The sequence below is a fragment of the Peromyscus eremicus genome, chromosome 17 (assembly GCF_949786415.1).
Source record: "Peromyscus eremicus chromosome 17, PerEre_H2_v1, whole genome shotgun sequence".
In the NCBI taxonomy this organism is placed as follows: domain Eukaryota; kingdom Metazoa; phylum Chordata; class Mammalia; order Rodentia; family Cricetidae; genus Peromyscus; species Peromyscus eremicus.
Window position 1 is genome coordinate 18,192,522 of NC_081433.1, and position 27,257 is coordinate 18,219,778.

A 27,257-nucleotide genomic window follows, 5' to 3' on the forward strand; every position below is an offset into this window, starting at 1 on the left:
AGAAGCCATCAGAGGATTGGGGAACAAGAGGGTTCCTTTTTTTTTTTTTTTTTCTTAAGCTGAGGATCGAACCCAGGGCCTTGCGCTTGCTAGGCAAGTGCTCTACCACTGAGCTAAATCCCCAACCCCGAGGGTTCTATTTTGAACCACACTGATTTTGAGAATGTAAACAACAACAAAAGAAAAATTAAAAAAAAAAAAAACAAACACCTGAACTAAAAGAGCTTTATCCAAGAGCACAGAAAATAGCTTTTGTTGAGAGGATGTTAGAAATGACAGCCCCAAATCAAAGTTATGATTGACCCACTGCCTCGCCATCCTGTACTGACACTATCCTTCAGCTAAACAGTGATACCATTCCATTTTTTTTAGGGTTCAAGACGGTAGACCAGGCTGGCCTTGAACTCAGAGATCCACCTACCTCTGCCTCCCAAGAACTGGGATTAAAAGCATGCACCACCACCACCACCCCACCACCACCACCCCGCCTCAAATTTGAGTATTAACTAGATAGAAATTTGTATAGTGCCTAAGCTTAAATTTCACAAAAATAATAAAAGGTAGTTACAGAATACAATGGTTATAAGCTACTTAATGTGATTTGCCAAGTGGAACAATAGAAGAGTTAAGAAAAATACCTCCTTGTTTGAACAAGTGCAAATGAGCCTATAAAAATCTAACAGGATCCTTTATACAAAGGCATAAACTATTTTGACTATCAGTGCAATAGCCAGGGTAACTTGCCCATGGCAGTAAATACCTCCTCATTCACCTTCATGAAAGCAACCCTAATTGAACTCAGAGTCAGACCCAAAACCTCCCAGACAACACTAACAACGACATAAAGTCACAAAAGTAGGAGCAGATCTTATTGGACAAAGAAAGGATTCAGTGGGAGAAAGCATAATGGGGGCAGGTGAAAATGACCAATATACATGTATATATATATATATATATATGAAATTATCAAACAATAAAACACTTCCTAAAAACCTTGACTGAAAAACATGTGACTAACGGATTACTAAACAATAGAAAGAATTGAAGAGTAGACTCAAAGACGTCAGAAGAATAAACTGTCCAGTGGAACAGAAGCCATGTGCAAAAAAAGAAGGAACCAGATGCAAAAGAAAAAAAGTGACAGAACAGATTGAGAAGCCAGGAGGACAGCACTGTGGAGAACGCACTGGCATGAGAACAGACAGATCCACCTGAGGAGAAAAACTTAAATCAGTGAAGCAGAGCCATCAAAGAGACTTAACACACTAGACACATACCGAGTGTTCCCAAAGGAATGCTTGAAATGAAAGTCTGGCATCTGTAGATGAAAAGCCATACTGTGCACTAGGGGAAATGACTCTCAGTTAATAAAGTTATTAGATCAAATAAAGCATGCCTGTGTGTTGCATTGAGCCTGAGAACTCAGTGGCATTACAGGAAAGATTCCTGATGATGTGTCTTGTAGCATTCAGGGACAGTAATGGTTGCTTCTTCCCTGGTAGGCACATGATTCTCGGTCCAGTTCTGTCAATGCAGGGATGGATCTACCCTCTCTGCGCTGTGTGGAGCAGTCCCTGATCTTCAAGGATAAGAAGAGAGGACAAGCTGAAGAAGGAAAGACTGTTAGAAGGAAGCAAAAGAAAGCAGCATCAGATTGCTTGGTAGCACTGATCAATGTCAGATGATGATATGAGACCTGTCTGAAAGTAAACATGTCTTGGCATCGTAAGTCTGCAGGGGAAAAGCAACACCCCTTTCAGAAATGTGTGCTGATTAAAAAATCAAACCAGCCGGGCGGTGGTGGCGCACGCCTTTAATCCCAGCACTCGGGAGGCAGAGCCAGGTGGATCTCTGTGAGTTCGAGGCCAGCCTGGGCTATCAAGTGAGTTCCAGGAAAGGCACAAAGCTACACGGAGAAACCCTGTCTCGAAAAAACAAAAAAACAAACAAACAAAAAAATCAAACCACAGAGGGAGTGAATTAAACTAAGAAGTTGGGAATGGAGAGTCATGGTGAAAATGTGGTCATTAATGAATTTAAAGACCAGGGAAATGATGGTGGCATGCTGGTATGTGTACCTACTGTCTTAGAACGGGTTTGTTTGGCTTACACTTCCATGTCATGTTCATCACTGAAGGAAGTCAGGACAGGAACTCTCAAGCAGGGCAGGAACCTGGAGCAGGAGCTGATGCAGAGACCATAGAGGAGTGCTGCTGACTGGCTTGCTCTTACAGTTGTTCAGCCTGTTTTCTTGTAGAACCCAGGACCACCAGCCCAGGGGTGGCACCACCCACAATGGGCGGAGCCCTTCCCCACTGTTAAGAAAACGCCCCACAGGCTTGTCTACAACCCAGTCTTACAGAGGCTTTTTCTCAATGGAGGTTCCCTTCTCTCAGATAACTCTAGCTTGTGTCAGGTTGACATAAAAGTAGCCAATACAACCGATCCCTTGTCACCTTGACACACAAACACACCACTCTTCAGTTAGAAGTTTTCCTTTCTCGTTTATCCCCAAGATGGCATGTTAATGTTGATATAATACAAAACATAAATAACTTTAAAAGTACTACAGTCCTCACAAGTTCAAACACATTAAAACTTAAGTCTCCTTAAAATATCCAGTCTCTAAAAATCCAAAATCTCTTTTTAAAGTTCAAAGTCTTTCAGCTGTGGGCTCCTATAAAAATAAAAATTAAATACCTCCTTACTTCAAGAGGGTAGAACCAGGGCCCAGTCACAATCTGAACAAAGCAAAACTAAACTCCAACAGTATAAACAGCTAGCATCCAATTATCTGGGATTCACTCACCATCTTCTGGACTCTTCCAAAGGGCTTGGGTCGCTTCTCCAACTTGCCCTCTGCCGCGCACACAACTGTCTTCTAAGCTAGGGCAGGCTCCACTCCACGGCTGCTGCTGTTCTTGGTGGTCATCCCACGGTCCTAGCATCTCCAAAACGCTGGGTCTTCTGCAACTGGACTGCACTTTGACCAATAGCTTCTCCTAGGCTCTCTTCATCATGCCAAACCTAAGCTGTTCTCCACGGCCCCTTCATGCTTTCAAAACCAGTACCACCTGGGTCACTCTTACACTACCAAGTTCGGCTGCCAGTCGGAGGTCCAACCTTGGCCACCTCTGGAACACAGTTTCTGTGTGCTCACTCTCAAAAAACACTTCCCAGAAGATTTCACCTCAATGATGTTGGTCTCTTAATCACAGCTAACTTCTTAGCATCCACTGTCCCAGTATAGCAAAGGTTTTACTTTAGTGGTCCTGGTCTCTTGTTCATCACTGCCGATTCTTCAGCCCCCGCTGACCAGAACCACAGATTCGGCACACAAAGGGCCTGGTAGAATCTGCTTCCCTCTGAAAAGTCATAAGCCAGGTCTCCTATTGTCTGTACTGCTCTCAACATTCTTATCTCCTAAGCTCTGACAGAACGGCTCACCGAGCTCTCAACACTCAATGGGCTTTCTAGCCCAAAGGTCCAAAGTCCTTCCACAATCCTCCCCCAAACAACACGGTCACATCTGTCACAGCAACACCTCAACTATCCTGGTACCAACTTGCCTTAGGGTGTCTATTGCTGTGAGGAAACACCATGACTAAAAGCCAATTGGTACCACCTCATTCGAATCAACCTGGAAAAGTTTGCTTTTCCTTAGATGTTAAGGCCATGTGCTTAAGCTCACTGAAACCCAGGCTCAGCTCCCTTATTGCTTTTCCCCATATTCTTCAAAAATGAAAATGAATGGTGATTGCCGGAGACCCCTGGCTCCAGGATGCTCCGGGCCTCAAGGGAAGCAGGCAGCAAGCCCTGTAGGGTGTTCCAGATCTGAGTGCATGCCCCATGCCCCTAGTGATGTCAGTGATAATCCTCACTGTGGAAACAAGGCCTCCTGATCAGCACTCACGGTTGGGAGGGCTCTCAGCAGCTGCAGTCCGTCACTTGCTCTTGTCTCTGGCCTGAATCGAGGGAAATTGATGGAGTGTTTGCCTTCTCCCTCCCTTCTCTTCTATTCACAGACCTTTCCTTTGCCATCTCTCTTTGGACAGGTGGAAAATTCTGGTGATCCCTGGCTCAACGGTAGAAATTCACAGTCTATGTCCTATTTTGAGTCCATTTATCTGGTAACGGCAACAATGTCCACCGTTGGTTTTGGGGATGTGGTGGCCAAGACCTCCCTAGGACGGACTTTCATCGTTTTCTTCTCCCTTGGAAGTTTGGTGAGGAGTATTGTTATTATCTCTTGAGTATACAAATAAAGCATTCAGTTAATGGTGAGGAAACAATATAGATTTGAAAGTGAATGTCGCTTTATTCAGTGTATGTGAAAATGAAAAGATGCACAGATTCCACCTTTTCCAAATCATGTACCCTGGAACCTGGAGTGCAGCTCCTTGGTTTCCGGGGTGAACGGAGGTAGATTCTACATTGAATCAAGCAAGTCCATTTTCCTCCACTTTTTCCCCCATCAGACTGAAATCTTCTCCTGAAGAAGATCATGTGAGATTTGGTTCTGTGCCATCTCTCCCAAATGACAGTCACTTACTACCCCAGTAATTAGTTCCAGGGAAAGTCCAGATAAACTAGTATTTATGCTTGGCTCAGGGGAGTGGTGAGGGGCTAAGAAGCTTCATTTCTTATTTCCGATCTCTTTAAAAAACATAACTGTGTGCTCCACTCCACCGTTTTTATATTGCCATGACCAGGGTCACCTTCTGACGGACGTTTCAGTCATCCTCTCTGGTCCCTCCAGTGTCACATGTGAAGTTTTGGGGTTTTTTTAGATTTATTTACTTACGTACACCATGTTCTGCCTGCATGTATGCCTGCAAGCCAGAAGAGGGCGCCAGATCTCATTACAGATGTTTGTGGGCTCTGGGAATTGAACTCAGGACCTTTGGAAGATCAGCCCCTGCTCTTAACTGCTGAGTCATCTCTCCAGCCCTTGGTTTTTTTTTTTTTTTTTTTTTTTTTGTTGTTTTTTTTTTTAACCAGTCCAAACAGTGTGAAATCAGAATAAGAAAGAAGTTAGAAACCATCAAGGGACAAATTTGTAGAGAAGTTGTCTAATATTTGTGTTTATTATTTTGAAACTGAACATCAATTTGTTAATTTTAATCAAAATTCTAACTCTTAAAAAACTGGGGAAAATATAATCTCTCTTTTAAATGCAGCTCACTGTTACAGCCTTCTGCTAAATCAGTGGTTCTCAACCTGTGGGTTATGACCCTTTTGACAAATCTCTAGCTCCAAAAATATTTGTGTACATTACAATTCATCACAGTGACAAAAATTACAGTTATGAAGTCGCAGGGAAAATAATCTTATGGTGGGGTCACTACAACATGAACTCTATTAAAGGGTCACAGCGTTAGGAAGGTTGAGATCCACTGTGCTAGATGAAAGACATTCATGTGTTCTTGTCTTTTTCTTGATAGCCTTGTAACTTAGGAATATCTGTCAAAGTAATGAGCCCTGAGGAACTTTTCTTTTTCCTTTTTTTTTAGATACTATTTGCAAACTGCATCCCGGAAATGGTGGAGCTCTTTACCAACAGGAGGAAATATACCAAGTCCTATGAAGCAGTCAAAGGAAAGAAGTAATTAGCTCTTCCATACAATTCCTACAGTTTACAGTGTTCTGTTGGCCACGTGTATTGTTCTGGACGCATACTGCCTGTCACAGCTACAGACCCAAGGGCACGCCCTGCCAAAGGTTTTCATTCACTGAAGAGAATCGTGTTAGAATGAATGCCATATAAACAGGATGTTCACTACTTGTTACAAATTGCTGATAGATCTATTCATAAGAGTGTTTAATCAACTTCTATCAACCTAAAAGAGAGAGAGGAGAGAGAGACAGACAGACCGAGAGTCCCCCAAAATAATGACACTTGTGAATAGCAGAGTTTTGCAAGTATAGGAGATAGTAAGTCTATTATGTGATAGATAATTGTGACAATTATAACCATAATGGTAGCTTTCCCAGAAATCTTTGTATAATGCAGCTGTTTGGAGACATGCACGGTGTTTTTTTGTTTTGGGTTTGTTTTGTTGTTGTTGTTTGTTTTTGTTTTGTTTTGGTTTTTTTGGGGTTTTTTTTTTCGAGGCAGAGTTTCTCTGTGTTGTTTTGGTGCCTGTCCTGGATCTCGCTCTGTAGACCAGGCTGGCCTTGAACTCACAGAGATCTGCCTGGCTCGGCCTCCCAAGTGCTGGGATTAAAGGTGTGCGTCACCACCGCCTGGCATACATGCATGTTTTGAGATGAGGCAAAAGCCCATAGAACTGGAGGCTTCCAATGCTTTGAACTCCTTTGTGTTTATGTTACTAAATTCTAAAGGATTCATAGACAAAACTTACTGAAAACAACTTAAGCTAATTGCCCTTCTATCATCTTGACAGGAAGATACAGTCAGATCTATCAGATTCTCGGGGTCCAACCAGCCTCAGATAGACAATATTTAAAAACAATTTGCATCAGTACTGAACTTGCATTGATTGCTTTCCTTTTCATTATTCCATGAACAGCACACCGTGACAACTATTCATATAACATTTACATTGCATTAGATTTTACAAGAGATGACTTCACATAGGCCAGGGACATGTGTAGGTCACACGCACGTTTACGCCATTTTAAATGAGGACATGGAGCATCTATAGATTTCGACCATTTGTGTGTGGGTGGGGGACGCGGTTCTTGGAGTCCATTCCCTCCGATACCGTGGAGAGCGGTCCTTCCATTCTTGAGATGCTCCTCTTCCCCTTTCTTGTTGCCTAGGTTCATCGTGGTCTGCGGAAACATCACGATTGACAGTGTGACTGCCTTTCTGAGGAATTTCCTCCGCCATAGGTCGGGAGAAATCAACACTGAGATTGTGTTCCTCGGAGAGTAAGTGCATCAGTGTGGCTCAGTATGTTCTAAATGAATAGTTGGAATGTGTCTACATTTGTTGTTGTCGTTGTTGCTGTTATTTGTTTTTGCTTTTCAAGACAGGGTTCACTGTGCAGCTTTGGAGCCTGTCCTGGAACTCGCTCTGTAGACCAGGCTGGCCTCGAACTCACAGAGATCCACCTGCCTCTGCCTCCCGAGTGCTGAGGTTAAAGGTGTGTGCCACGACTGCCCAGCTATGTGTGTATTTTTTTTTTCCAGAGCTGAGGACCGAACCTAGGGCCTTGTGCTTGCTAGGCAAGTGCTCTACCACTGAGCTAAATCCCCAACCCCGTGTGTATTTTTTAATGGAAGGAAATTACACTTGTAACATTTATAGAAATTTTAGGAAACAATAGTAAACAAAAATAGAAAAAATAATTACTTCTCAGCCTTTCTGGTAAGATGAAGTGTAGAAAAAGAAAATTAACTTCCTGTCCAGACCTAACCAGTGCAAAAATTTTGGAGTCTATCTTTCCAGATATTTTTCTGCATCTCTACTTACATTATTTAAGTGCCTCGGTTTTTGGACACTTTGGTACTATGAAAGCTAGCAGTAGGGATGAAGCTTCCAGGTCGGGAGCAGCTTGAGTTTTCCGTGTCTCAGGATTCAGGTATGTGATGTCTTCAGCAATAGAGTCTTACCTTCAAGTTCTGGTGGGTAACCAAGAACAACGGCATTGGCCTTTATTTTTGGAAGGCTATTGGACCCTTTTGATCAATGACTCAAAGAGAGGTAGTCCACACCTGTGTGTCGGTGTTTTTATTACTATATCTCTATAGTATAACTTGAAATCACACATATTGAAACTTCATTATCATTTTTGCTCTGAATTGTTTTGCAATCCAGAGTCTTTTTTGTTTTCATCAGAAATCTAAGATTCCTTCTACCCCCCTGTGGAGAATGGTGCTGAAATTTTATGGAGATCATATTGAATCTGTAAATTGCGTTTGGTGGGATAGCCAGTGTCACTCATTCATTCATTCATTCATTCATTCATTTATTGTTGAGACAGATCTCTATATGGAGCCCTAGCTGTCCTGGAACTCACTGTGTAGTCCAGGCTGGCCTTTATCTCAGAGATCTGCCTACCTCTGTCTCCAGAATGCTAGAATTAAAGATGTGTACTACCATGCCTGGCCAAAAATAGTCTTTTTGAAATCTTAATTCTTCAAATCCATGAGCATGGGAGACCTTTCTATCTTTTAGTTTCTTCTTCAGTGTTTTAAAACTGTCCTGTGGAAATCTTTCCTGTCTTTGGTCATGTTTATTCCAACCTCTTTCTTTGTTTTGGAGGATATTGTAAAATGGGGTTTGTTTCTTTGATTTCTTGTTTAATGTATTTGTTATTGACATAGAAAGGCCACTAGGTTTTATTGTTGTTGTTGTTGTGTGTGTGTGTGTGTGTGTGTGTGTGTGTAAATTTTAAGCTTGCCACGTTGCTGAAAGAGTTGATCAGTTTTGGGGGGTTTTCTGGTGGGGTCTTTAGGATCTTTTACATATACTGCAATATCATCTACAAACTGGGCTTCTTTGACTTTGTTTCTGATTGTACCCTTTTAGTTCCTCTTCTGTCTTCTTGGTCTAGCTAAGACTTTAGATAGAAGTGGAAAGAGTGGGCATCGGTGTCTGATTTTAGTGATAATACTCTGGACATTTCTGTAATTAGCATGATGTTGGCTGTAGGTTTGTTGTGTTAACATGATGTTGGCTGTAGGTTTGTTGTGTTAACATGATGTTGGCTGTAGGCTTGTTGTGTTAACATGCTGTTGGCTGTAGGCTTGTTGTGTTAACATGATGTTGGCTGTAGGCTTGTTGTGTTAACATGATGTTGGCTGTAGGTTTGTTGTGTCTAGCTTTTGTTAGGTTGAGATACGTTGGCCTAACCCTAATCTCCCCAGGACGTCTATCATGAAAGGATGTTGGGTTTTGTCAAAGTCTATGATTTCTGCAGTTGAATTCACTGATGCACTGAGGCAAGCATATTGATTTGCATATGTTGAACGATTTCTGCATCCCTGCAATGAAGTCAGGTTATCATGGTGAGTGAAATTTTTTGATGTGTCTGCAGGTCTTTTGTTGAGGATTTCTGTTTCTCTTTTCCCCAGGGAGATGGTTTTGTTGTTGTGTCTTTATGTGATTTTGCTGTCAGCCTAACACTGGCTTCATAAAATACATTTGGAAGCCAATTTTCTATTTTCTGAATAATTCGTGAAGGATTAGAGGTAGTTCTTCTTTCAGAGTGTAGTTGAGTTTTGTGGTCAAATCAGATTCATCCTGGCCCTTTTTTTCCACTAAGAGACTTAAAATTAATGCCTTGATTCAGGCATGGTGGCGGTCCAAAAAGGCTGAGATCCTCTCTCAGCCTTGTCTTACCACTTCCTGTCTCCTCTCTCTACAGTTCTTCAAACCTCTATGGTCAGCTAGTGGCTAGCTCTGTCCTCTGACTCCAAGCAAGCTTTATTTGTCAGAACACAATGAAAATGCCACACAACACTGGGCGGAGGTGGCGCACGCCTTTAATCCCAGCACTCAGGAGGCAGACCCAGGCGCATCTCTGTGAGTTCGAGGCCAGCCTGGGCTACAGAGCGAGTTCTAGGAAAGGCGTAAAGCTACACAGAGAAACCCTGTCTCGAAAAAGAAAAAAAAATCGCACAACACTAAACCCGTGTTTAAAATGCTTGCCGATTATCATTTACAGGTGTGTTGAAATTGTTCACGCCAGTAACAGGATCAATTCTCATGTTCTGTCTGTATTCACTTCATATATTTAGAAGCCATTTTGTTAAACCATGCCTGCAAATGCTATATCTTTTCCTATTTAAGATTTAATTTTAAATTATGTATATATGTTGGTGGATATGTACGTTTGAGTGCAGGTACCTGTGGAAGCCAGAGGAGGGCATTGGCCCACCTGGAGCTGGAATTCGCAGGTGGTTGTGAACCACCTTATGTAGGTCACAGGAACTGAAATCTGGTCTGCCCTAAGAGCAGTCAGTGCCTTTAACCACTGTGCCATCTTTCCAGCCCTGAAATGCTGTATCCCTCTGAGTAATTGAATTGTTTGCATTATTTGATTCATGGTTTCTCTATTTCGGTTTTGTGCACTAGGGTTGCTCAGGCCTCATCTACAGACCCATTTGTAGATTGGGTTAGTTGTGCCAACGTCCTCTAGCTGTATGGATATATAATGGAATACAGATGGCTTCTGATGGAATTAGGGATTTAGTAAATGTGCCAAGTCAGATAACCACCAAGCAGAGCCAAGCTCTGGGTTTATCTTTGCCACTCAACTCTTTCATCTAGGGCGCCTCCGTCCTTGGAACTGGAGACCTTACTCAAGTGCAATTTGTCCTTCACGACATTCGTATGTGGCTCCGCACTGAAGTTCGAGGATCTGAAGCGAGTTTCAGTAAGATCTAACTCTCTCTGTTTGTCCCTTCCGTAAGCCGGGAGTGAGAACGGTGGGCTGGGTTGCTGCGTCAGAAGCTAGCAGTCCAAGTCTTTTGACTGGAGGAAAACACAGCTTCCACGATTTTAAACATTGATCAGAAAAAGAACATCACTGACTTCCAAATCCTTCTTGACTCACAGCAAGTAGACCTCAGTGTTGATCTATACTACTTTTACATTCTTCTTAAATTCCATCATACTCTCTATGAGATTTTATTCTATTACTTAAGGGGTCTGGAAAAAGTTGTAGATAATAAAAGTGTGTGTTCTTTTATGTCTTTTATTTTTAAAAATATTTAAATCAGGGCTGGAGAGATGGCTCAGAGGTTAAGAGCATTGGCTGCTCTTCCAGAGGTCCTGAGTTCAGTTCCCAGCAACCACATGGTGGCTCACAACCATCTGTAATGAGATCTGGCGCCCTCTTCTGACCTGCAGGCATACATGCAGACAGAATGCTGTATACATAATAAATAAATAAATAAATATAAATCAGAAACATTTATTTGCACAGTATATGATGTCCTCTTCCCACGCCCTTTATTTTTATTTATTCCTGGAGAATTTTGTATATACATACTACCTGTTTTACCTATGTTTGCTCCTCTCCCCATCTAGCTCCTTCTGGATTCCCACCCAACTTGACATTACTCCCTCTCTCTCTCTCTCTCTTGCTCTTGTTTTATTGTTTATAACTCACTGAGTCCAATTAGTGCTGCCCATATACACATGGGTGTGAGACTCTTTACTGGAGTGTGGTCAGCCTCCCAGGAACCACACTCCTAAGAAAAGCCCATTTCCTCCTCCACTAGTGGCGGTGAACTGTCAACAACTCCTCGGCTGGTGGCTGTACCGTCCCCAGTCCGTGCGGGGATGTTGACTGGCTTGATCTTGTTCAGGTCTTACGCAGGCAAGCACAGCTACTGGGGGTTGATAGGTGCAGCAGGCCTGGCACGGCCAGAATGCACCGCTTTCTCCCCGGACTTCTCAACCTTTGTCTCTGCGGATCTTTCCACCACACAATTTGACTATGTTCTCTGAACCTTGGAGGGGAGGGGCGTGACACAGATGTCCACTTTGTGGCTGATCACTTAACAGACACTTAACCTCTGCACTTTGACCAGATGCTTGGCTCTGTTTTGACTGCTGTCCACTACGTAAAGAAGCTTCTCTAACGAGAAGCTATGCTTACCTATGGGTTTAGAGATAATGTATTTAGAAGGTGGTTTGATAGTATGTCCATTTATCAAAGTAATATTAGTAGGTTCTCTCCTAGTGTCTGTGAACTTCCCAGCCATGGGTTTGGCTTTACAGTACCAGGCCCGGGTTTCTTTCTACTCCCAGGCCCTAAATCTAATCAGAGTTGGTTACTCCTGTAGCAGCCATACCACTATTACATGCATGGCTGTAGTTTGCTAGGCCAGTTATTATTGTAGCTTGCAAGGTTCGCAGCTGGGTAAGATTTCTGCTGATGACTTTTCTCCCTCAGCAGGCTGCATAGCCAAATATGGTCTTTGTTGGTTCACATCAACTTCTCTTCTTAGATATTGGTATATTGACCTTTGATAAGATAAACATTAAGAAAAATAGTGGAAATTCTAGCAAGGCCAAGGCTAAAAATAATGAACAATGGCCAAGTGAATAGTAAAGTTTGGTGTTGGATCAAAAATGGCTTCCTGGTATCTAAGTGACAAACCTAAATAATTCACTTCAAAGCAAAAGTCTACAGCAGTGGTTCTCAGCCTGTGGGTCATGACCCCTTTGGGGGTCAAATGACCCCTTCTTTTTATTTTAATTAAGAGATTTTCTATTCATTTTACATACCAACCACAGATTCGCCTCTTCTCCCTCCTCCCTCCTCCCGCCCCCCAGTCTTCCCCCTCAACCTACCCCCCATTCCCACCTCCTCCAAGGCAAGGTCTCCCATGGGGAGTCAGCAGAGCCTGGTAGATTCAGTTGAAGCAGGTCCAATTTCCTCCTCCCTGCACCAAGGCTACGCAAAGTGTCCCACCATAGGCACTAGGCTCCAAAAAGCCGGCTCATGCACCAGGGACTGGTCTGATTCCACTGCCTGGGGGCCCCCTAAACAGTTCAAGCTAAACAACTGTTTCGCCTATCCAGAGGGCCTAGTCCAGTACCATGGGCGCTCCACAGCTATTGGTCCACAGTTCATGCGTTTCCACTAGTTTGGCTGGTCATCTCTGTACATTTTCCCATCTTGATCTTGATGTCCCTTGCTCATAGAATTCCTCCTCTCTCTCATTGATTGGACTCCTGGAGCTCGGCCTGGCGCCCGGTTGTGGATCTCTGCATCTGCTTCCATCAGTCACTGGATGAGGGCTCTATGAGTTAGGGTATTCAGCCATCTGATCACCAGAGTAGGCCATTTCAGGCACCCTCTCGACTATTGCCAGTAGTCTAAGGTGGGGTCATCCTTGTGGATTCCTGGGAACTTCCCTAGCACTCTGTTTCTCCCTATTCCCATGATGTCTTCATTTATCATGGTATCTCTTTCCTTGCTCTCCCACTCTGTCCCTCTTCCAGCTAGAACCTCCCGTTCCCCTATGTTCTCATCCCCCATCCCTTGCCCTCCATTACCCCCTTCACCCCCAGTTTGCTTATGTAGATCTCATCTATTTCTCCTTCACTGGGTGATCCATGCACAAATGACCTTTCACAAGGATTGCCTAAGACCATTGGAAAACACAGATATTTACATTGTGATTCATAACAGTAGCAAAATTACAGTTATGAAATAGCAATGAAAATAATTTTATAGTTAGAGGTCACCACGCCATGAGGAACGGTATTAAAGGGTCACAGCATTAGGAAAGTTGAGAACCACTGGTCTATAGAGCTAATGCAAAGACTCCCAAGCAGAAAATGACAGACTCAGCATAATCTTTTTGTCTTATAATTTGTTACTGTAGGAGTAATTTCAATAATTTTCTGGCACTTTAAAGTTTAGATCCCAAATGTTGAGTGACTCTTCATTGTGAACAATTCTGCCATTGTTTGGTGTCCTTAAGGTGGATAAATGTGCTGGCAGTTGCTGGAAAAGGTCTTTTTTTTTTTTTTTTAAGATTTATTTATTTATTTATTATGTATACAGTGTTCTGCCTGCACATATCCCTGCAAGCCAGAAGAGGGCACCAGATCTCATTACAGATGGTTGTGAGCCACCATGTGGTTGCTGGGAATTGAACTCAGGACCTTTGAAAGAACAAGCAGTGCTCTTAACCTCTGAGCCATCTCTCCAGCCCTGGAAAAGGTCTTATTGCTCATCAGCAGACGTGAATAATGGTGATATATAGTATAGGAGAGTACAGCTTGAAACTGTACCCATTGTAAAGCAATTTTCAGTTTCTGTAAGAGACCCTGTGCCCTGGTCCATCAGCTGCAGCCCTCAGAGCCTTGGGAGCATTTGTAGGACGGTGGTCTTGATATGAAGACGTGTGGTTCGTGACTCCTTCCTACATGTGCTCTTCTTGTTGGCGGTAGTTTGAGGAAACCGTAAAACAGTTTCCAAGAGGGAATGCTAGAGTATTGCCCTTTGTCGTTAAGCTGACGGCCGCTGTTTGATCTGAAGAACAGGTGGAGTCTGCAGAAGCCTGCCTGATTCTAGCCAACTCTCTGTGCAGCGACTTGCATGCCGAAGACATTTCAAACATCATGAGGTGAGACGCTGGCGTGCCTCTGTTTTATTCTTGTATGCTCCAAGGACAGTGCTCTTCTTTATACGCTAAAACCAAGCCTATCACACAGCACTAAATGAGGGGAGATGCATCTCTAATTCACTGGGTTCATCATATGCCAGGTTTCTGCCTGCTTTTTGTCCCCCATGCACCCCAAAACAGTGAATGCAAAGGGAAGCGAAAGTAGAACATCCTAATGGGTATGACCTTCTCCATCATGTCCCCTGATGTTTCCTATAGATAAGGAAACATTTTAAAAGCAAGCATACAAACACCCTCTCCCCCTTTTTATGGTGGTAAGGATCAAACCCAGGACATCATGTGTTAACTCTACCAACTGAGCTGCATTCCCAGCTGTAACTCCAGATTAGTATTTAGATAGTGTCATTCTGAGTAAGATCCTCCTCAGTTCAAAAACAAAGATGCCATTTGTGAATCCTTGTAGTCACACAGAAACTTATTAATTATAAATGCTCTGCCAATAACTCAGGCTTGTTGCTAGCTAACTCTTACATTTTAAATTAACCCATATTTCTTATCTACGCTCTACCTGATGGCTTGGTACCTTTTCTCAGTACGGCAAGTTTATCTCCTTCTCTCCGCATCTCTTCGCAATTCTCTGACTCCTCCCCTTCTTCTCGCTCTCTTTTTGTCTGTAAGTCCCACCTAACCTCTACCTGTCCAGCTATTGGCCAGTCAGCTTCTTTATTAACCCAATCACAGTGACATATATTCCCACAGTATAAAGGAATATTCCACAAATCCTAGTTGTATTCTTTATTTATTGGAATTCCTCTTTGGTAGTTCTAGGGAAAGAGGACACACGGTTGAGTGTGATGTGTTTGTGCACACTGGCAAGGGTTCTCAGGGTGAAGGGAGTCAGTGTTCCCAACTTCAACTGTCGAGTATCTGTGAGCAGGAACTTGCCTTGTGACAGAAACTCAAAATAGGATTTTGGTGGCTCTGTTCCTAGAGCAAAATAAATATGTGTGGTTGAAGATGACTCTACACAGAGCAAGAAATAGTTGAGAAATGACATCATGTATGGTACATTGAACAGAAGATATAGTTTAGGCTCTTAACCTGTAAAATAAAACATTCTATTAGCCACTTCAAGCCATCAGGGGCAAGGCTAAGGTATGTGAAACTGTTTATTTCTTCCTGTCAATGGATTCCAGTTTTCGAATACTAGATCCTGACCTTCCCATGGATTTGTTACTTGGTCTCCTAAGCAGTGTTGCCTTTCTGGTCACATCATTGTCAATACGTTTCAGAAAACAGTATAGTGGCTCACTGCTCTTTCACAGGACTCAAGTTCAGTTCCTGCAATTCCCGTTCCAGGGACTCAGACACCTTCTTCTGGCCCTGTGGTACACGTACATATGTTTGAGTGGAACACTCATATACATAAAGTGAAAATATGTATATGAAAAATAACTATTGACATAGAACGTAGAAACAAGCTAACAGTTTTGTAATGTACTGAGTCCCTCCCACACTTATTCACAGGAAATTGAACTCTGAATCGGATTATGTTACAAAGCCAATATGACCCATGACTGTTGAGCATATTGTTGTTTTTTCAGGGTGCTCTCTATCAAGAACTACAATTCACAGACCAGAATCATCATTCAGATCCTGCAGTCCCACAACAAGGTATCGTGGCCGTTGAGTGAGCACACTTGGTTTTCTCATCTTTAGGTATCCTCATGGATCTACAGATTAAAAATAAATGTCAGCAATAGATGAGATTTGGAGTCTCTTTAAAATGGCGGCTCACTTAGGGACACCAGCAAGGACCAGAATTAGAATTCGGCCCTTTGACCCGACCGTTACAAGTTCAGCTTGTTTGTTTGTTTGTTTGTTTGTAGCAGCACTGGAGGTGGACAGACCCTGTCAAATGCAGGCTGTGGTCTGTTGAGTCCATCGACCTTGGTGCTACCTTTATTCTCAAGAGTGAAGAGAAAACTACTTAAAGAAAGTGTGCACCCAGGAGAGGTTTCTTGTGGTGTCTGCATTCTTTTTTTTTTTTTTTTTTTTTTTTTTTTGGTTTTTCGAGACAGTGTTTCTCTGTGTAGCTTTGCGCCTTTCCTGGAACTCACTTGGTAGCCCAGGCTGGCCTCGAACTCACAGAGATCCACCTGGCTCTGCCTCCCGAGTGTTGGGATTTAAGGCGTGCACCACCACCGCCCGGCTGGTGTCTGTGTTCTTTTTTTTTTTTTTTTTAAAAGATTTATTTATTTATTTTGTATACAGCATGTATGACCAGAAGAGGGCACCAGATCTCATTACAGATGGTTGTGAGCCACCATGTGGTTGCTGGGAATTGAACTCAGGACCTCCGGAAGAGCAGTCAGTGCTCTTAACCTTTGAGCCATCTCTCCAACCCGGTGTCTGTGTTCTTAACGCCCGACTTCCTTTCTCCCGTGAAACAGGCTTTCCTGTCAAAAATCCCCACCTGGAACTGGAGCGCCGGAGACAATATTATCTGCTTCGCAGAACTCAAGCTTGGATTTATCGCTCAAGGCTGCTTGGTGCCAGGCCTGTGCACCTTTCTTACGACTCTGTTTATCGAACAGAACCAAAAGGTAACTTTACAAAGTGATATTCAGTCTTGGCTCTTTCTCCACATCCCACCCAGTAGAATCCGAAGTTGAAAGAAAAATAAAAAAATTGAAGAATGCAAGAAGTCTCCAAGAAATAGGATTTGTCTCTTGGGAAGGGAAGGATCGAAAGATCTGGATTCAAGTTCCAGGTGTTTCCCTGGCCTTGAAGAAGTCATTGTTAAAACATTTATAGCATCGAGCTGCAAAACAGAGGATATTAGTCTGCTTCCTACCTACATCCCAGGATGCTGTAAATGTAAATAGTTTCATAAATTAAGAAGTACTTTGAGTTATTGAGAGTCAAAATGTAAACAGCTTTAGTCTTAACAGAGAAATATTTAAATGTAAATAAAATATAAAATGATTAGTATAATTATTATATTAATCAAATAGAAATGATATGAGTAATAACTAAAATCTAATTAATTTCTAGATTACTTTAGGACAGATCCACCCAGTAACAGGAATAGTGATCATAAATCAAATAGTGGTCACACGCTGCCTCTCAGTGATGTTTTCAGGAAGTAACCAGCAGGGTGTGGAAAAGCTTAGGAACCAGGTTGTGTGTAGAGTCAGCTGGTGAGCAGCACTCCAGGAGCCAGAGCCATCTGGTTCAGTCTTCCCGGCTCTGACGTTGGGTATCCACTCACCACTTCCCACCTTAGACCTTAGATCCCTTGTGTGGGACAAAATGAGGGACAAAAGGGGATCACTGTTTTGTACCCACTGGTGGCCGTCCAGCGGCTTCCCTGAGATGTCCCTGGGGTCCGGGGGCAGGCTCTGTTGTCCTTTCCCAAAGCTCCTGCAAAGAACGGCCTCACTGCCCATCTCATTCTCACCCTGCGTTTACTGCTTCGTGCGCTGGTGCTCCTCTTGGCCTCTCTGGACTTAATCATGCTCCTCTTGGCCTCTCTGGACTCCATTTGCTTCTTCTACATCTTCCTCCGTGTTATTAAGGAAAAGCAAGAGTGTAGAGAGATGCTCAGATTTCCAGGACGCTAACTCCAGCAGAAACACAGTTCTGCAGTGATTCTTTCTGAGAATAAGAAGATGTAATACATAGAACAAAAGAAGTGAGCCTTGGGTAGTCGGGAGTGAGTGAGCCTGGATATGACCAGGATCTGGCCATCACTTGGCGGTGACTGTGTATGGCTCTGGATGACTTGTGTAGTGTGTAGAGAAAGTGACAGGCTTTCAGTGTCTTCTTTGATTGTTGTGACTTCAACATCCATGACTGGAGAACATAAATGAAATGAAGATCCTATATACAGTGTTTGTTTCCTTTATTAATTGTATTGTGAGATGTTGTAGCCGGAAGAACATTTCCTGTCGCCTCTAGGCCTAGAGGGTTGGTTACCTTATGCTTCAATCTTGATGAAATTTACCCAGCTGGATTGTGTGAGTCCCCAGATTGTTCTGGCCTAAATGCATTTTGTCCTCGTACTGTCTTTTCTGAGCTTTAAGGAGCTCATCTCCATCAACAGGTGTATCCTTTTAAAACCTAAATAATTCAGGCTGGAAACACTTGGTCAGTTTCTTTAGTAGTTGAGGCGTTGATGGCCGCGTGCTCTCCTTGTGACAGTCTGAGACTGAGAACGCACAGGAGATTCATTTGATCTCAGTATGGAGGAAAGGACTAGGGGAGGGTGCCAAATTATCAGGAAGAGGTGGCCAGTTTTAGCGGGGCACTTTTCAAACCACTAAATGGTTTGAGGAGAAATATCTGAGGTCCCGTGTATCTCCGTAGCAAGAGTTGCTCTAGAGACTAGCGATTTCCGTCTTCATCCATGGTTCCGGCATATGTTCTCCTTTGTGGAGGTAGTACTGTAAGGTTCATTGTAGGGCAGGAGAGGAGATGAGGAGCTGCCTTATACAAAATCCCAAGAGAAGTTTCCAGTGACCTCCCCTAGGTGGCATTCAGCCTTGTTAAGAATGTATATTCTAGAGCTGGGATGTGTCTTAGGGGCAGGATGTTGCGTGTGCAAGGTCCTGGGTTCCATTGTAACTCCAGAGAAAAGCCACCTTTCATCTGTCTCATTTCTCTAGAGACCTTCTGCTGGCCTTAGGGTTGGCATTATTATCAATCCTGATCAACATCATCTTTGATTTCTATGAACCTGTGAAGGGTTCTCATTTTCAGTAGGAGCCACAGATATTCTTTTCTTTGTGGTATGCGATTTTTCAGTCAAAAGTAAGATTAATCAAAGTCGGTCCTAAGCCATCATATCCAGAGAATGACAGCTTAGATTCCACATGGTCCCTCCCGGGTTACGGTTAGTGTCTCAAAAAACAGTAAGGCTGCTGTGCTAAAGTTAGCAGTGAGCCAGAGAAAACTATTTCAATCCCGACAAGGAAACTTGATTCTGTTTTAACTTAAAAATGTAGCTCTTACCTCCAAGGGAACAAGCTAGCTTATTCTGGAGCCAAATTTGAGTAACTAGGGATTAGGAACACAGATTTATTTTACCACGAATCTCATGTTCCCATATGGAAGTGGTTTTATGGAGTTTTTATAGTAATAGAACAAAGAAAGTCACAAATCAAGACATTTTAAAAAGACATCAGTAGATACGCCTGAAGGCGGTTACAGCCAGGCAGAGAAATCTCAGCTATAGGACTCTGCTTCTGATTGCATTCTGAGTCCTTTGATTGGTGGAGAATTTATTAAGGAGGGCTTTATTAAGTTAATATATTCCAAAGGTTCTTATTTATTTATCAGGAAGTTAGGTCAGACAGAGGTAGGTAAGGCATAGCTCTTTAGGAGGCTTGTGAAAAATTGTAATTAGGCTCTGGACCTGCAACCTTCCAAACTCTCCACGGGCACTGGAGTTTTAATTAGTCAACCAGCCTTTGCAGACACAGCTTCTTTCCCGGAATTCTTTCACAGTGCCTTCTGGGGAGAAACTGATGTTGAGGGCCCACATCATCTTGGACTCCACTGAAAACAGATGAGTCTCAGTTCCTGCTTTAACATTGTTCCACCTGAACACTAGGCTGTAGCTCCTCTCTGTGACGTACATGCAGTGGAGACTGATTTGGTACTTAGCGGTCTATGCAGCCTGTTAGAGCGTCAGTTTCCCTTATTAATACGCTGTACATGTTAATGTTTGTATATGTACGTGTCTATATGTAACTCTCTATATGGTATGATTGTATTTTCTAGGTTTTTCCTAAACATTCCTGGCAAAAATATTTCTTGAATAGCTTGAAGAACAAAATTCTGACCCAGCGCCTCTCTGACGCCTTCACCGGGATGACATTTCCCGAGGTCTGCCGGTATGTTACATGAAGCCCTTCCCCGATTCTCCCTGCAATGCCCTCATCCCACACTGTTGATGGAGGAAGGCTCCAGTACAAACCCAGGAGATGGAAGAGCAGTTAGTTCAGAGCCTCTGGATCAGCGGGTCTCACCCTTCCTAACGCTGCGTGCGACTCTTTAATACAGTTCCTCATGTTGTGCTCGCCCGCAGCCATAACATTGTTTTGGTTGCTACTTCATAACTGTACTTTTGCTACTGCTATGACTCATAATATAGATATCTGATATACGGGATATCTGCTATTTGACCTGTAGAGGGGTCGTGACCCACAGAGTGAGAACTGCAGCTTTAGATCCTAGCACTTTTCAGGGCACGTGGGACAGGCTCACCTCCATCCCCGTTGGCATTCTGCTAAAGTTCGTGTTGGGTGGATTCAGTTTTAAGTGTTGACCTATATTGAGGCGTTTCTTTCTCTGTTGAGCGGAGTTCATCTTCTCAGCACAGAGCGTAAAGGATCGGTTCTGTTCATGTAGACCAGCCTCCTGCTTGTGTCTCTCCTCCTGACTCCTTCGCTTTCTCCCCCAGGCTTTGCTTTGTGAAGCTGCATCTCATGCTGATAGCCATCCAGCACAAGTCCGTCTTCCACAATTGTCGGTACTGATAAAGCGTTTCACGGATTCCAAGGTTTTGGTGTGTGTTGTTGGGGAGTTAGACCTGTTGCTGATAGAGTAGATGAAGGAGAGAGGGGGTCTGATCAGACCACTGGCATTTCTCAAGAGCTTGTAAGTTATGAGTTTATAACTGGATATGGTAGCACTGACTTGTAACCTCGACACCCGAGAGGTTGAGGCAGGAGGATCACTGATAGTTTGAGGCCAGGCTGGGCTACATAGCAAGATTCCACCCCAAATTAAAAAAAGAAAAAAGAAAAAATAACAAGACAAAATAAGTTTATAAGTTCTTACAAGTACAATCAGGTGTATTATTGTTATTATTGTGCCTCTTCTCAATTTTTCAGACCAAGTACCTATATATTTTGTGACAGTATCTTTATAACTAGATATTTACACTTGACCTTTGCCAAAAGATCAAGAAGAGATAAGTAGAAGTTTAACATGAACTCAGAGATCTTCTCTTCCTCACAAAAGGAGCTGTTCAACAGTCCCTAGATGCGTTAGGCATGTGCTTGCTAATGATAATATTTAGGGGCCACAAATCCATATTATTCGAGAGTCAAAACTAATCACACTCCTCATTACTATTCTCAGTTAAATATTCACCAAATGCCCTACATTGTCTACCAAAACAGTGTGCTTTTGTTTAGACGCCCATGTCTATTCATAAGGATTCTCTCACACTCCCAATGTACTCTAAACTATCTTGACAACAGAGTTAGCCAGAATCAAGACTTAACTTCATCCTAAAGTGAACAGAAGAAAAGTAAATTTGTTTATGTAGTATTTATTTCTTTTCATTGTTTGAAGTAGACTCTTACTTGCCTGGTCTGGAATTTGCTTTGCAGACCAAGCGGGCCTTGAGCTCAGAGAGATCCACCTGCCTCTGCCTCCCAAGTGCTGGGATTAAAGGCATGTGCCACCAAACCTGGCCAAAAGTAACTTTTAGAGAAGGAAAGGAGGACAGTATCAGAAATGAAAGAACTGAGGGGCATTAGGAGGTGAAGGGCTTCATCACCCTGGATGTACGCATCAACGAAACTAAAGACAGGACATTCTGGTAGCAGGAGCAGTGAGGGAAACTGAGGGCCATGGTTACCTGAGCAGTGAGGGAAACTGAGGACCACGGTTACCTGAGGCCCAGTGCTGCATCAAGGAAGACCTGGGTAAATCTCATGACAGTTTTCGAGCACATAAGCCATTGGAAGAGAAAAGGGACGTTGGAATCCACCTTGATAATTCGTTACACTGCTGTGACAGTTCCTTTTTTGTTGTTTGATTGTCCCCCCAGAGACCCAGCTGCTCAGGCAGACAGGCACTGAGCTGCGTTGCCACCAGAGAATGTTCATCTGGAATATTTTGATTTTCTGAAGACCCAACCCTGGGCCTGGTGTGTGCGGGGCCAATGCTACTCCACTGAGCTATATCCCAGACCTCATTAGATGTAGTTTTGTTTTATTAGGGGGTCCAGGGATGAGCACTACTAGCATTTCTATAAGGCTGTTCATGCCTCCTTTGTCAGGGTTGCCTCAGGCAACAAGGCAGCAAGCACGTGGTGGATTAGTCAGTCAGTCTCAGGGTCCTGACTGTTCCAAGGGAGGAGCGTCCACTCTGCCCAGCAGTCAAGCTCTTCTCCGCCCCCCTCAGCATTCTTTAGTAGCAATCACACAACAGATTAAATGTAGGCAAATTCACTTTCCCTACCATGTTTAGCAGTAAATAAAATAGACTTAATTCTTTAATACATCAACTTAGAGAATCCCTTGTTAAGGACAGCATGAAATATCAAATATTGCTGCAGATGATAGCGGAAACTCACTACCTTGGTTCTTCCATTTCCAGGAGTCTTATACTAAACCCCCCGGCTCAGGTGAGGCTGGATAAGGACACCCTCGGGTTCTTCATTGCCGAATCCTCACAAGCTGTCAAAAGGTACTTCACTTTGCAATTCATTATGAAGAGGACACAGGAAAGCAAACAGAACCTAATGGGAGACAGACTTAGTTGTCACTTAAATCATTCTCCATTTATTCTCATTGTCCAGGGCCTTCTTTTACTGTTCCCACTGTCACAAAGATGTACACAATCCTGAGCTAATTGAAAAATGTGGCTGCAAAACCAGGAGCCAGGAAGAGCTCACAGGTAATCACAGATTATCTCTGTCTTCAGCCCGTTTGCTGGGGGTCTGGTCAAGGAGAGGAAAGAGGCTTCCATCACTGACAAGATGAGGACCATTTGAACTTGGCCAAGATAAGGCATGTGCTTCCCGCTGGGCATCCAAGGCCCGATAAGTGGTCTTTTAAAGCTGAAAAACAACAGTACCTTTGTGGTTGCCCAGTTCAACTCCCTTTACAGGCCAGGAGAATGAACTCCGAAGAGATTTGGTGATCGGTCACATGGCCACTAAGTAGCACCCTCAAACTCTACCTCGGCCACGCTGACTCGCAGCCACTGCTGTTTCCCTACAGCACACCGATTTTCCCAACCTCGGCCTGAAAATCCAGCCCATGTTTGACAGCTAGACTGTCCACGAAGTTAGTGCCTTCTGACCGGTCTTTGAGCGTTTTCCCCTTGTCAACAGTGGGGAGTTTATTCTGACGCGGTGATGTGAGAAAGTCACTCTGGCTTTTGTCTAGTCGAACCCAGTGGCTCGCTAGCAACTCTTGCCACTTCAGTGCAGGAAAACATTAGTGCTTTCATCCCAGTATCTTAAAACAAAAACTTGATCAAGTCCAAATATGACTTTCCTGGCAAAAATACATTTTATAGATTAAACTTTGTTATCTTATTTATTTATTTATTTATTCCCTTTATTTTATTTACCTACACAATTTTTTTTTTTTTTTTTGGTTTTTCGAGACAGGGTTTCTCTGTGTAGCTTTGCACCTTTCCTGGAACTCGCTTTGGAGACCAGGCTGGCCTTGAACTCACAGAGATCCGCCTGCCTCTGCCTCCCGAGTGCTGGGATTAAAGGCGTGTGCCACCACCGCCCGGCTTACCTACGCAATTCTTGAGACACTTTTTTCTCCACAAAACAATTATAGATGAAGGGAAACACCGTGTGCTGGCTAGTTTTATGTCAACTTGACCTGAGCTAGAATCATCTGAGAGGAGTGAATCGCGGCTGAGAAATACCTCCATAAGATTGGCCTGTCAGCAGGTCTGTGGGGCACTGTCTCAATTATTGGTTGATGTGGGAGGTCCCAGCCCACAGGAGGCGGTGCCCGGACATGAGTTAAACATGCTAACCCTGAAAGCACAAAGATGAGGTATTGTCTCCCAAATACTATGCAAGAGAAATTGTATTTATAACATAATAAAACAGACTAGGCTTGCCTGTAAGTCTTAAGATGTCTTGGTATATCTTTAAACAAGTTAATACTTCCAGATGTGTTTTAACTTTTATTTTTGTGCATGGGTCTGTGTCTGTATGAGTATATGCCATGTGTGTGCAGAGGGGCCTGTGAAGGCCAGAAGAGAGTGTCACATCCCCTAGGAGCTGGAATTACAGGTAGTTGTGAGCTACCTAATGTGAGTCCTGGAAACCAAACTCAGATCCCCTGAAGAGCAGCATGAGCTCTTAGCCACTGAGCTCTCTCCAACCTCCCGATCTCTTTTTTCTCCAATGATCATCCCCTCCCCCAATTTTTGTATTGTATCTTATTTCAGCTTGACACAGATAAAGACCTTGAAAAAAAAAAAATCCTCTCCCAGGCAGTAGTGGCGCACGCCTTTATGCCCAACACTCGGGAGGCAGAGCCAGGCAGATCTCTTGAGTTCGAGGCCAGCCTGGGCTACACAGAGAAACCCTGTCTCGAAAAACCAAAAAACAAACCCTCATATTTAGCAATCAAAACTTGTGTTTAGTGGTCAGAATTTACCTTAGAATGTTTATATATACATATGTTTATATATACATACAGGTCAACCCATACACATACATGTATCTTAAAATTAGGCATATGTTAACAGCAATGATTGATAACTTTTAGAAGATTCTAAATCAAAGGGCTGTGAGTTTTGTTATTTAGATCTGTCTTAGGACGTAAAACAACACATAAAGCAATTATGTTTAAAAATTATCATGAATATATTTACCAACTGGTCAGTAGATGAGAGGACAGATAAATACTTACACAAAGTAATTTATGAGCACTTAACAACAACAAAAAACCTCAAAGAACATGTAACAGGAGTCAAGGAAGTCTCCACGTGAGAGTCCCACGCAGTCCTGACAGGAGCGGGTATTTTGGGCAGCCCCACACACACAGCAGCTTTCAGGGCACGCTTGCAGGGACTCTGAGCCTGCTACACACTGCCTGGCCTCAGGGCTCTCTGCGGCCACAGTGCACGACTCCATGACCGCCTCAATCTTGCACCTTTCCTGCTACAAAACCAGTACCATACGCAGGACCAGAGTGTTTACAGCTTCTGTATGCCGCCCCTGGGGAAACCCTTTCCTAGATGTTTTCTAGGATCAGGGCATCCCCTGGGTGGCCTTCTCAGTTTAGACCCTCTGACTTTTCAAATGAATTAGCATTCTTCTACATTGGAGCCTTCGTTGAGGGGTCTTATCTTTGAGGCTTTCCTACTGTCTGAGTGCAGAGCAGAAGGTTTCTGTGACAGAGCCTTGCTGGCACATGCCATGGCTGCAACTTTAATTTTCTGGAGCTCTTTTTCTTGGCAAAATGCTCATCTTTAACATCATTCTGTTCTACTCTTGCCTATTGTAGACCTGCGTGAGAGCCGTGAGCAGTAACTGTTTCACAGCCTGAATACTCAATGCTCTTGACATTTCTTCTATCAAACAAATTAGTCCATTACTTTAAATTCAACTTCTCTCAAGTTTTCAGGACACAGGCAGAGAATGCAGCTGTATTATTTGCCAGAATATCGCATGAGTGACCTTTGTTCTAATCCCTTATAGAGCCCTGTTCCTTCTGAAACATGAGCCAGGCTTCACTGTCTATATTTCTCTGCGTTCTTGTCTTCTGGTCTCCCACCAGAAGTTCCCATTTAGCTATAATTGCAGTATTCAAGGGCTTTTCTAGCCCGAAGTTAAAAAACTTACACATTCTTTCCAAAAACCCATTCCAAAGGCCTAAAACACACATAATCAGATTTATCCCACCATCGACTCAACTTTTTGGTACCAGTTTTCCCTGTTAGTAACTTATTGCTGTAACAAAAGCAATTGAAACACAGACGGAAGGGAGAGGGGGAAGAAGGAAGGAAGGGAGGGAGGAAGGGTGGGTGGGTGGGTTTATTTGGGGTCACCATTCGAGGATACAGTTCATCATGGTGGGGAAGTCTTGGCTGAGGGACCAACTGGTGAGGCAGCTAGCGACACGTTTGTAGTGAGGAAACAGAGGTGATGGATGCTCACATTCAGCTTGCTTTCTCCTTTTCAGTCAGTCCACAACCCCAGCCCATAGATTGTGGCCACCCATAGTTACGGTGGGCCTTCCCTTCTCAATTAGCCTAAACTATATAATTCCTCACAGGTATGTCTACAGCCATGTCTCTTAGGTGATTCTAGATTCTGTTGACAATATCAACCATTATGCATGTATTTTAGGAAACCCAATTTTTCTCTTTTGAAACTCTTTAAAAAGCCATTTCTCATTGAAGAAAAAGAAAGATCCTAAAATGTTGGCCATGAATGGTAGGACTTTAATGTCTTTCAGTCTTTACAGGTCTTGGATCTATTTCTCTTTTTTTGAAGTTTAATTGTCTTAGTTAGAGTTTCAATGCTGTGAAGAGACACCATGACCACAGCAACTCTTATAAAAGAAAACATTTAACTAGGGCTGGCTTACAGTTCAGAGGGTTAGTCCATTATCATCATGGTGGGAAGCATGGTGGCACACAGGCAGACATGGTGCTGGAGAGGTAGCTGAGAGTTCTACATCTGGATTGTCAGGCAGCAGGAAGAGAAAGTGACACTGGGCCTGGCTTGAGCTTCTGAAACTTCAAAGCCCACCCCCAGTGACACACTTCCTCCAACAAAGTCACACCTAATCTAACAAGGCCACATCTCCTAATAGTGCCACTCCCTAGTGACCAAGTATTCAAATCTATGAATTTCTGGGGGCCATTCTTATTCAAACCACCACAGTTGTTTATATAGAAATCTTCCTTAAGGTACTCACTGGAAAACCCTAGTAAACTGGGTCATGATATTAACAATTTACTTTGAAAACATGAAGTCATTCTACCATTTCTGTCCTAAAATATGAGAAAATTATTACTTGTACACTGTCATCATAGAAAGGCAGATGGACAGAAAGATAAGTAACATAAACTGATAAACTTGAACTGAGTTTCAGGAAGAGATTGGTGTTACTGAGTAGCAGAACTTGTGTACAGGAAGAAGTGATGTCTCATGTGTCACTTTTCCCCATCCTACAGCATCTCAATATTGCTCATTTAATCTACCGATTTCAAATACTCTTGCATATATCCTCATGAACATCCTTAAAAGTCAGGGTGTGTTCCTTCTCATTTTTGCCGAAGAGAAAATTATTAGTTTTTAAGTTATTTCAATATGTGGAAATTCCCAAGCAGTTTGAGACATACTTTGGGAAGATGAAGATTTTTTTTAAAGTCTAAATTAGCTGGGTGGCGGTGGTACA

At 43.1% G+C, this 27,257-nt stretch overlaps 1 protein-coding gene across 8 annotated transcripts in view; it reads left to right on the forward strand.

Annotated features, from left to right (window-relative positions):
• The window catches only part of Kcnu1 (potassium calcium-activated channel subfamily U member 1), an 88,041-nt gene that overhangs the window by 28,339 nt on the left and 32,445 nt on the right, over positions 1-27,257 (forward strand). For 7 of the 8 annotated variants that reach the window (XM_059244405.1, XM_059244400.1, XM_059244404.1 and 4 more), the window contains 11 exons: positions 4,026-4,226; positions 5,514-5,605; positions 6,787-6,897; positions 10,244-10,349; positions 13,982-14,064; positions 15,669-15,738; positions 16,518-16,670; positions 19,852-19,964; positions 20,534-20,602; positions 22,465-22,554; positions 22,667-22,764. In XM_059244405.1, coding sequence (XP_059100388.1) covers positions 4,026-4,226; positions 5,514-5,605; positions 6,787-6,897; positions 10,244-10,349; positions 13,982-14,064; positions 15,669-15,738; positions 16,518-16,670; positions 19,852-19,964; positions 20,534-20,602; positions 22,465-22,554; positions 22,667-22,764 — 1,186 coding nt within the window. The remainder of the gene's footprint in view (positions 1-4,025; positions 4,227-5,513; positions 5,606-6,786; positions 6,898-10,243; positions 10,350-13,981; positions 14,065-15,668; positions 15,739-16,517; positions 16,671-19,851; positions 19,965-20,533; positions 20,603-22,464; positions 22,555-22,666; positions 22,765-27,257) is intronic. The other variant, XM_059244399.1, reaches the window with a different exon arrangement.